The sequence below is a fragment of the Megascapheus bottae genome, chromosome 5 (genome assembly GCF_031878675.1).
Source record: "Megascapheus bottae isolate mThoBot1 chromosome 5, mThoBot2.hap1, whole genome shotgun sequence".
NCBI lineage: Eukaryota > Metazoa > Chordata > Mammalia > Rodentia > Geomyidae > Megascapheus > Megascapheus bottae.
The window spans coordinates 81,723,010-81,733,516 of record NC_143513.1 but is presented as its reverse complement, the minus strand read 5'-3'; the positions used below and the strand labels follow the sequence as shown (position 1 = coordinate 81,733,516).

Genomic DNA, 10,507 nt, shown 5'->3' with positions numbered 1-10,507 from the left:
ACACCACACACACATGCACACACATCACACACACATACACACCACACACACATACCACACACATGCACACACACCACACAAATGCACACACACCATATGTGCACACACACCACACACGTGCACACACACCACAGGTGCACACACACCACACGTGCGCACACACCACACTTGCGCACACACGTGCACACACATACACACATGTGCACACACATGTGCACACGTGCACACACGTGCATGCACACCACACACGCACACCCACCCACCACACATGTGCGCACACGTGCACACACTACAGTGCGCACATATATGCATGCACACCACACACGCACACACCACACACGTGCACACACATGACACAAACCACACACGTGCACACACAGAGCAAACAAAATAATCAAGCATCTTCCTCTGAGTTTTATTGACCTCGCCCGGGGAAATGTTTGCCAGCCAGGGAGCCTCGCTGGGGGCGAATCTGTCCAACACCAACGCGCCCTCCACACAGACACTGATGGGAATCGGAAGACCACGGCGGAGGCGCGGGGGGAGGGGGAGGGGTAACCACGGTGGAGACGCCGAGGAGACCACTGTGGAGACGCCGGGGGACCGGGGAAACCTTCACTGGCCCCGGGAGAGGCACAGGTGGATGAGCAGCGCCAGGAGGACCACGGCGCACAGGAGCAGGAGGGCGGAGGCGGCGGGGTTCGCGGCCGCCCAGGCCCCGAGCCTGCGCAGCGCGCGGCCGCCGCAGCTCCCGCCCAGGGCGCGCAGGACGCGCAGCCGCCGCAGCTCCCGCCGGTGCCTCCGCAGCTGGCGCCGCACGCAGACGGCGTCGGGCCGCGCGTCCTCCGCGCCGCCGGGCCCCCGCGCCTGCGCCCGCGCGAACAGCTCGTTGGTGAGGAAGGAGCCGCGCCGCTCCCGCTCCAGCGCCTGCACCGCGGCCAGGAGCTCCAGCAGCTGCGCGCGCCGCTCCTCCGCGCCCGCGCGGTTGTCCAGGGCGCAGTAGCGGCCCCCGCACTCCCGCACCAGGCCCCGCAGGGCCGCGTGGTCCGCGTGCGCCACGTAGTCGTCCAGGGAGCCGCCGCCCAGGTCCTCCCGGTGCGTGAAGAGCAGCACCGCGTGCCGCAGGGCCCCCGCCCCGAACACCTCCTCCACCCCGCGCGCCGCCGCCGCGTCCTGGGCCGTGAAGCGGCCCAGCTGGGCCACCAGGAGCAGCACGTGGGGCCCCGGGGCCGACAGCAGGTAGCACTGCCGGACGGCCTCGACGGCCTCGGGGCTCCGCAGCCCGGAGTCGAGCATGGACGGCGTGTCCACCACCAGCACGCGCCGCCCGCCCCACGTCCCCGTCTCCCGCTGGCAGGCCCTGGTCACCGGCTGGGCGCCCAGCCGGGACTCGAACGCGGGGCGGCCCAGGATGCTGTTCCCGGTGGCGCTCTTCCCGCAGCCCGACTTCCCCACCAGGATGATCCTCAGCACGGGCGCTGCCAGCCCGCCGGCCTCCACCTTCCCTGCAGGCAGACACAGGAACATCACACATAGACGTAAGGAAGTGAGGCTTCAGACCTAGGCCCCTGTCCCCTCCCTGGAAGGGAGGGCGGAGGGAGTTCTGAGAGAGGGAGGTGGATGGTGGTCGTCGTCTTCTGCCCCACAGTAAAATGATGGGATCTGTCCCTGTGGTGGAGGTGAGGTAGACAGGGAACGGAGAGGCCTTCTCAGAACTCCAAGGCTTTCTTACCTTCATCCATAGTGCCGTAGCTGCTCTTCTGAAACGCTTCCATTTCCTTATGGAACAAGAACAGGAAAGGAGTAAGTTGCACCGTCCATAGGGAAAGTGCTAGGGCCTGCCTTGATTCCAACCCTTAAGGGTAATTCTGAGATAGGCCATTTCCCTCGCTAATCCTCTAACTCAGATTTGGTTCTCCAAAATCTATAAATGCCATGCAGGCCCTGAGGCCATGCTGGAGTACTCGCTGGCAAGGCACTGCCATGGCTTTCTTCCTCAGCTTCCCCAAAGCAGGAAATGCTAAAACGTGAAATGTAGAAAGCATTTTTCTGTTAAAAATTGGAACCAAATTAATTAAACTCTTGTCAGAGTACAAGTGGGAGGGGGGAATGCCTTTCTGGAAACAACATTGGTTTGTTTGAAGGCCTTTGGATTTCCAGTTCTGGAACATTCCAGGGGCACAGAGGCAGGCACAAGGTGGTCCAGTGGGAGGGTGGAATTGGGGGTCAGGGACCTCCTTCAAAGGCTGGAAAGAAGGGAAGAAAAGTCCGGATCACCCCCTATACTAAGCATTTTGGTGAAGAGCTGGTGGTGCCATGATATAGACTCAGCATTGTGGACAAATGTGAGATAAACTCACTTCCCATTCTGGTTTTTGTCATCTTTTCTGATTGCCCCTGCAAGTCCTCATCTCCCAATAACAGGTTTTTTTGTGTGTGTGTGCTGTTGTTGTTGTTTTGCCAGTCCTAAGGCTTGAACTCAGGGCCTGAGTGCTGTTGTTGGGCTAGGGCTCTACCACTTGAGACACAGGACCACTTCCAGCTTTTTCTATGTATGTGGTATGGAGGAATTGAACCCCAGTCTTTGTGCATGCAAGGCAAACACTCTACCACTAGGCCAAACTCCCGGCCTAACTACAGTTTTTGTATGCCTGGAAATTGTGCCAGCCACTGGCACAGGCACTGGCATAATCAACCTCATTTAAATGAGGCAAGCATGGTGCCATTCTTTTTGGTATCAGAAATAAGTAAACGTGTATTAGGAAGGCCCGAATGTGGTACACAGCTCTCCCTAAGGTAAACTCCGATTCTAGGGTTTGTTTGAAAAGATAGTGCATTTTATATTAAGCAAATTGTTTTGTATGTACCAATACTAGGGCTTGAATTCATGGCCTTGAACTCTTCTTTAGCTTTTTTGCTCAAGGCATTCGACCACTTGAGCCATGCCTCCACTATTGGATTTTGTTGGTTAATTGTGGGTAAAGATCTCATGGACTTTTCTGCTTGGGCTGGCTTTGAACTGATAATCCTCAGATTTCCACCTCCTGAGCAGCTAAGATTACAGCTAAGAACCACGGATACCTAGCCAAAAACAAACTTTTAAAACCCACAGATAATCAAAACACATGCCCGCTCTTTGTAACAAACAAATTTAAGTACTTTGGCATTTTACTGGAGCCATTCCATCTGACTGAAAAACTGAAACATTACAGATCCATTTCTTTTATTTTTTTAAACTCTAGTTTGGGGCCAGGAGTTTTGCCTAGTGGTAGAGTGCTTGCCTAGCATGTGTGAAGACCTGGGTTCAATTCCTCGGACCCAAATACATAGAAAAAAAAAAGCCAGAAATGGTGCTGTGGCTCAAGTGGTAGAGCTCTAGCCTGAGAAAGCCCAAGGACAGTGCTCAGACCCTGAGTTTAAGCCCAGGACTGACAAATAAAAACAAAAACAAAAAACCTCTAGTTTCATTCTCCTTCCTTCTGCCCTTCAGAAATGGTTTTCAAACATCATTCTTGAATATATGTGTATATATACATATATGTACACCTAAGTGTGTACATGTACAATTTGTAGTATTGTTTTGTACTTTAAACACTTACACAAATGATATTATTTATGCAGTGGCTTATCCAGTTCTTTAGGAACAAACATGTAAACTACTCTGAAAGATTTGTCACTACAAACAGTACTACAAATGATAGCAACTCGTGGCACACACATGCAACAATTTATCAGGGGTCTGCATTTTCTGCTGCTAACCTGTGTGCTGTCGAGTTTGCTTTCCAGTGGGCTTTGCCAACACATTTGCACATACCACATGAGAGAATTCCCCCCCACAGCTCCCTAGGCATTCAGTGAATTTGATGTTCCCCTTATGGGCACTTTACAACTTTTCCCCAAAATCTATTGCAAATCTTCTCTCCTTTAGTGGACATTTCCCAAGACTTGAGATCAACACTGTGACATGGTAAAGATGAAGGCAATATTGTAATAATCCTCTGGGTAACTACTTCTAGTTTTGAAGTTTCTTGGGTGACCACGTTTCCTAATTGTTCTCCTGCATTTCCTTGTGATGTGGTTAGGGTTGGTATTCAAATTCCTATAACACTTTCAGGAAGAAGTATCAAGTGAATTACCGTGGGACTAAGTCTCCTCCCACCCCCTGGTCCCTTTTACCTCTTTCTTTTGCTTGATTTTACTCCGGGAAAGCGGATTGTTCAAGTTAAGTGGAGAAGAACCTTCTGGAAAATCACATTCAGTGCTGTCACTCCATAGTCAAGGCACAAACATATTGACAGGTGAAGGCTGCACTGGAACGAATTCAGAACAGCACTGGAGCATCTTGAGTGGCTGTTTCCACAGAAAAATAAGAGATTATTCAAGGATGTTACAGCAGGGGGCAGCATTGCTCTGGACTGACGTACTTAGGGTTGAAGCGTTTTTACTGACTTGGTTCTCAGTGTGACCCAGATGGTATAAGGAGTCTATCCCCAAAGCCAAGGAAACTTGGCTACCTTCGCAAAAAAATACTTCTCCCCAGCCTACTTCAGAGGGGCTCAGGCTGCAGAGGGCAGACAGGCTTTGGCAGACGGTAGCAACTGAGTGGAAATAAGGCAGATAGTCATGTTACAATGAGCCATAGATGGATCCATAGATGAGCAGAAAGGGGATGAAAAAGTCACAGAGATTGGCCTGGATGTGGTGTGTTAATCTGCAGGACAGGCCCCCGTGTGGGGGAACTGAGTGCAGGCAGGTCATCTCTTCTAACATGGGGACAGATGTTCTGGGCCAGTGCCACACAGTGTGGCAGTGGCAGAATCCCACCAGGCGACTATCAGCCAGAAGGTCTGGCTTGCAGGAGTTAACCCAAAAGCACAAAGTGTACTTTCCAATTCAAAAGTCCTACGAGCCTCATTTTATCACAGGCCACCTTCTTTTATCACACAGTGGCCAAGCAGGCTTTCCAGGCTGGTTTGGGAAAGGTGACAGTGTTTCTTGTCTCTGTAAATACTCCATACTCCTCCATATCCACCCTCGTTCCCCCTCCCCCACGGGCCATGAACACGCCCAGGCTGTCTTACCTGTGGTCACGGTCAAAGTCAGCGTCAAGGTCACAGTCTGGGGCCGTGTCCTCTGTCTGAGATCCCCAGTGAAGCCCAGCTGAGCTGGGCCACCTTTGCTTGCACACACAGGAAGCTGAGCACACACTCCCCAGCGGCAGTCCTGTACCCCGCTACAGAAAAATGAGAAACACGAAGGTGGGTGCTGAGGGCACCCCGCAGCCTTGGGTCTCTGGGGATGGGCTAGAAATGGAGGGCCTCCAGCCCCAGCCTGAGCAAGCGTGTGTGAGCCCTACCCCTGACCAGTACTTCCTGCCCAGGGCGCCAGGCGAGCAGTGTCCGCCCCCCCCCCCCCCCCCCGCCCAGCCTCCCATTTCCTTTGGTGACTGAGACAGCGCACAAACAATATTTGAACCCAGGAACAGGAAGGGAATGACGGCTCCCCCTTCCCTCGGCTCAGAGGTCCCCATGTGCTGTGGAAGTTCTGAGCCAGCATCCCACCTCTGTCCTTCCCTCTCCCATGGCAAACTCTGACTTCTCCCTGATCCCCTGCTTCTGAGATGTTCCTGTAAACAGGGACAGAAAGCGTTGCAGGTCTTCAGGGGCCTGGGCTGGCCCCTGTCAAGGTGTGACGAGGCTCAGACACCCTCTGCTGGTACAGGCTCCCCCTTTCCCTTTTGGTGACTCAGGGTCAGCTCCTGGGGACTGCGAGTGTGTTTAGGTGAGGCTGGGACCAGGGGAAAGCACCATTCTTTCCCAGTGAATGTGCCTTTAAGACACCAATATGGAGCACAAAACAGAGACGTAAGGAGAGAGACTGAGAACACAAGATGGTTTAGGCCCCCCCACCCCAGGAGAGCCCCTGAATCCTTCTGTTGGCTCTTGAAGTTAGCTTACAGTGACATCAAGCCATTGTCAAAGATTGAAGGGGGAAAAGCACTGCTCCTGTCAGCCCAGAAAGCCTCTTCTGGAAGACAGCAGAGACAGGAAACGCGCTCATATCCCCAACGCATTAAACCAGAACCCGAGACTGCCCCAGGCCGCCCTCTAAGAGATTGCGAAGGCAAATCTCACCCGTTACCAGCCAGGCAGACACTGCCACTGCACGTGTGTTCTCTAAATCAACCACAGCTAGTCTTAAACAGAATTCATCCTAAATCCATCCACCAACCATGCACGTTAGCCCGTTGCCTTTACTTATAGGAAAATAAACTTGTCACATCCTTAAGACAAAGGTTCGCATTCTTCAGCAAGAATCCTGGGAGGTTAGGAGCCTCACTAAGTGAGGCTGAGGTAGGAGAGAGTCTCTTCGGAGAGGTTTTGAGATGGGAGAGAGTCTCTTCCGGAGAGGTTTGCATTTGAAAGAAAGGCCACTCAGGTGCTTAAGAAAAAATGTTCCTGGGTTGTTAACTGGCAAAAGATTTACAACCCAAATGAGCAGAGGAAAGACTGACAAGCTGTTGGTTTTTAAATGCTTTAAGAAAGGAGTAGCTGGGCGTGCTGGCTCACACTTGTAATCCGAGCTACTCAGGAGGCTGAGATCTGAGGATGGCACTTCAGAGCTAGCCCCAGCAATACAAAGCCACGAGATGCCTATCTCCAATTAACCTCTAGAAAATAGGAAGTGGGGCTTGGCTCAAGGGTAGGGTGGTAGTCTTGAGCTGAACAGCTCAGGGACAAGGCCCAGGCCAAGTTCAAGCCCCATGACCCACAAAAGAAGAAGCAGCAGCAGCAGCAGGAGGAGGAGGAGAAGGAGGAGGAGGAGGAAGAGGAGGAGGAGGAGGAGAAGCAGCAGCAGTGGAGAAAAAAGAAAGGAGGAAGCCTGTGGCTCCAGTCTGAAAGTCTAGCTGCCTTCTGTTAGTCACTGAATTTTGGATGAGGTATGTTGCTTTGCTTTCTTCATATATCTTGTGGTTTTACATGTGTGGGCCAAGCCTTTGGTTGGAGGGTTATGGTTTTTGTTTGATGATATTATGAAGGTGGGTTTCAGTTACGAGTTGGGTAGTGAGTACATTCCATTGCTTTTTGGACAAGCCCCCTTCCCTGCTCTCTCTTGTCCCCACCAAGCCATTCATTTTCCACATAATATCCACTGAGTGCCACTGCTGTATTTCTTCAGCCGTTGTGCCTCCATCTCTCTGCCCCCTTTGCCCTCCCGAAGAAAGATAAAGGAACAAGACAAAAAGAAAAGGCACAACAAGGAAGACACCTCTTGTTTCAATTTCCTGGTGTGGACGTGGGTCGATACCGTGTTCTGTGGTTGGTGGGACGTGTTTGTCGCCCATAGTGAGGGATTCCCTGTGGCTGCCTAGTGTCGCATGAGGGGACTGGGATGCCACAGGGCCCGCTCTGCCCCTCCTGTTGAAAACAGGCATCCTGGGGCCACCATGCCCACCCCTTTTCCCTTGTCCAGCACCAGCCCTTCCCCGCCGCTCCCTCTCATGGTCGTATCGCCTTCTCTGACACACACACACACTGCATAAAAAAATCCAAATAACCACAACCCAATGCCATTCTTATTTTTCTAACATTCTACTTTATTTTGGAAAGACAGGAACCAGAATACCTACTAGAAACCGGAAAGTGTCCTTTTCAATATAACTACAGTTATCTACTTGGCAGTAAATCATCCTACGCGTGAATAAACAGATGTATCAGAAGTAATTATTGAAATAGCCTTCACTGAGGATGAAGGTTGAGGTCGACAGAAGTAGCTGAGGGAAAAACACTACAACTAGCAAATTCAGAAGAGTCCAGATAAACAAAGAGAGAAGTACTTAGAGTAAGAATTCTTGGGGCTGGGAATCTGGCTTAATGGTAGAGTGCTAGCATTCCAATCCTTATTGCTTTCCTGGCTAAGTTGTTGCCTTTTTTTGTTGTTGTTCTTGTCAGTTGTGGGACTGGAACTCTGGGCCTGGGCGCTGTCTCTGAGGTCTTCAGCTCAAGGCTACCGCCCTACCCCTTGATCTACAGGGCCACTTCCAGTTTTCCAGCGGTTAATTGGAGATAAGAATCTCACGGACTTTAGTGCCCAGGCTGGCTTTGAACCTCGATCCTCAGATCGCAGCCTCCTGAGTAGCTAGGATTACAAGCGTGAGCCACCAGAGCCATTTTTTAAGACTCGGGCCACCCATCCTTCAGGTCGTCCATGGCCTCAGACTGGCGCTTGCCCAGCAGCAAATACACCAGAAAGATCCCCAGCACCACCGCCACGCCGCGTCTCCAGAGGCTCCTGTGGGACTTCTGCCACTGCCACAGCCCTGCCAGCCAGGTCTTCGGGAACCTCTGCACGCGGGCGGCCACGGCCCTCGCCACCCTGGGGAGCCGTTCCTCGGGGCTGGAGCCCCGCAGGGACTTGGCCACCTGGTACACCTCGTTGGTGTAGTGTGTGCCCCCGAGCGCGTGCACCAGGCTGCCGGCCAGGCGCAGCAGCTCCTGCACCTGGGCGTCCTGCGCGCTGCCCCGGGCCCGGTTGTCCAGCGCGCACACGCGGCCACCGCACTCGGCCACCAGCTGCTGCAGGGCCAGGTTGTCCGTGCTGCGCACGAACTCGTGCAGGGAGCCGCCGGCCAGGTCCTCCCTCCTGGTGAAGACCACGATGGTCCTGGCCACCGCGCCCTCCCCGAACAGCTCCTTCACCTTGTCCAGCGCCTCCTGGTCCCCCAGGGTGTAGCGACCCAGCTGGACGACCAGGAGCAGCGCGTGGGGCCCCGGGGAGGACAGCAGATAGCAGCGCCCTCGCTCCATGCACGCAGGGTCCATCCTGTGCACCTGGGCGCTGAAGATGTCCGGGGTGTCCACGACCTCCAGGTGCCACCCGGCCCGCTGCCCGCTGGCCACCATGCAGGCCGTGGTCACCGACGTGGCTCCCAGCCGGGACAGGAAGCACGGGCGGCCCAGGATGCTGTTGCCTGTCGCGCTCTTCCCTGTCCCCGTTCTCCCGACCAGGATGAGCCTCAGCTGGGACTCGGGCGGGGGCTGGACGTCCCCTTCTGAACCTGGGAGGACAAAGTCACAGCATGTCACAGCCACCTTCCCTGGGGAACTGGAGTGTGCGAGCTTTCAGAACAAGGAGACATGAGACACTTGCTTCCTGCTTTAAACCAACCCCACCTGAACTGAGGCTTGAACTCAGAGCCTGTACATTTGCGGGTTAGCTGGACACTGGCTCTGTCCGCCCTGGGCTGGCTCTGAGTTGATATTCTCAGACCACAGCCTCTCAAGCAGCTAGGATTCTAGGTGTGCACTCCTGATCCCCAGCTCCCACCCCTCCCTTCTCTTTTTTCTGTGTTTGGTCCATGATCGGGACTTGAACTCAGTACCTGATGCTTTCTCTCATTGGCCAGAGCTCTACTAAGTGAACCATGCCTCCAATCCTCTTCCTTACTCAGTTTGGTCAGAGGAGACAAAGATGCCGCTGTAATTATGGCTCTTACCATAAGGGTTCTCCTCATCTCTCGCCATCTTCCGTCCTCCCATGCTTTCCTGAAAGAGTTCCAAACGTGATTTGTTCATTCGCAGCTCGGTGCCTCCAGTGGGCATAACCACCTCCCACGTGCTAGGGATGTCACAGGGGCCACACGCCTCCGGCCTGCAAGAATCTGAAGATCCAGTCAGGAGCCCGATGTTGTGGGAGGGGCAGGTGGCCAGAGGGGAGACAGGTACATTCTGTGTGCGCCAGTGGTGGCGCTCATCCTTCTTTATGGCAAAAAATAAATAAACAAAAATCAAGGTTTGGGTTTTTTGCTTTGAGAAGGACACTGGTCGGGCCAGCATCCCGCCTTTGGGTCAGAACCATACTTAGAGAGAATGCTTAATCTGTTTACGTTTGTCTAGCCAGGGAAGGAAGGAATGCACAAGGAAGGCCGTGGGATGTATGCCAGTCAGTGGGAAGCTTCCACGGGACTGCGCAGCCGGGAGAGACAGGAAAACCCAAGACATGGACATTTTACTCCGTGACTTAGGGAATCCACCCAAGGGAAGCAAACAAAAAGAAAACTGCAGTTCTTCTTCTGGAAGCTGGAGACCAGGCCCACCCGTGCCCCGTGGAGAAGCACTGCCTCAGCTCCTTTGAGCCAAAGCTCTGGGCACCTGCAGATGCAGACTGCATGCTGCGGAGACTCAGATACCTGTCCTCCAGGATGGTCTTCTCATCTCCTCATCTGGGACTTTCCTACCTAGAGCGATGGTCCCCAATTCTAATGCGATTCAGAAGGGGAGAACATTTGCAATCACGTCATTCAGTTCCCAAGTCTTGGCCACAGTCCTAACACGCGCAGCAGCCTCCTCAGGTGGCTTTCCTGCCAGCTAAGCCCCTCGGAGCCAGCAAACCTGCTGTTACTCCAGATCTCCACCGTACTTCTACCCGAGTTCTTGGTCGGCATTTCCCCACCATTTCACACTGTTTTTGTCTTCTATGCTGGCTCTTCTAGGTTCTGTGTCTTCTG

General features: G+C 53.5%; 1 protein-coding gene across 1 annotated transcript; it reads right to left on the bottom strand.

The window, feature by feature from the left end:
* Window positions 1–552: 552 nt before the first annotated feature.
* On the bottom strand, window positions 553–9,758 carry LOC150063793 (GTPase IMAP family member 8-like). The gene is made up of 7 exons (XM_090332263.1): window positions 9,497–9,758; window positions 8,179–9,058; window positions 5,082–5,233; window positions 4,546–4,598; window positions 4,177–4,275; window positions 1,733–1,778; window positions 553–1,505 (listed from the first exon to the last, which is right to left on the bottom strand). Exons 1-7 carry the CDS (start codon window positions 9,600–9,602, stop codon window positions 616–618), a joined length of 2,226 nt encoding a protein of 741 aa, XP_090188389.1. The 5' UTR covers window positions 9,603–9,758; the 3' UTR covers window positions 553–615.
* Between the last annotated feature and the right edge of the window lie 749 nt (window positions 9,759–10,507).

Bases quoted from the DNA above. Each gene is read 5' to 3' on its own strand.
- LOC150063793 (XM_090332263.1), bottom strand. From the start codon at position 9,602: ATGCCCACTGGAGGCACCGAGCTGCGAATGAACAAATCACGTTTGGAA. The intron at 4,599-5,081 runs GTAAGACAGCCT...ATTTCCACTCAG, and splicing joins GACTTTGACCGTGACCACAG to TTGCTACCGTCTGCCAAAGC. The intron at 4,276-4,545 runs GTAGGCTGGGGA...TTTGTGCCTTGA, and splicing joins GCAGCCTGAGCCCCTCTGAA to CTATGGAGTGACAGCACTGA.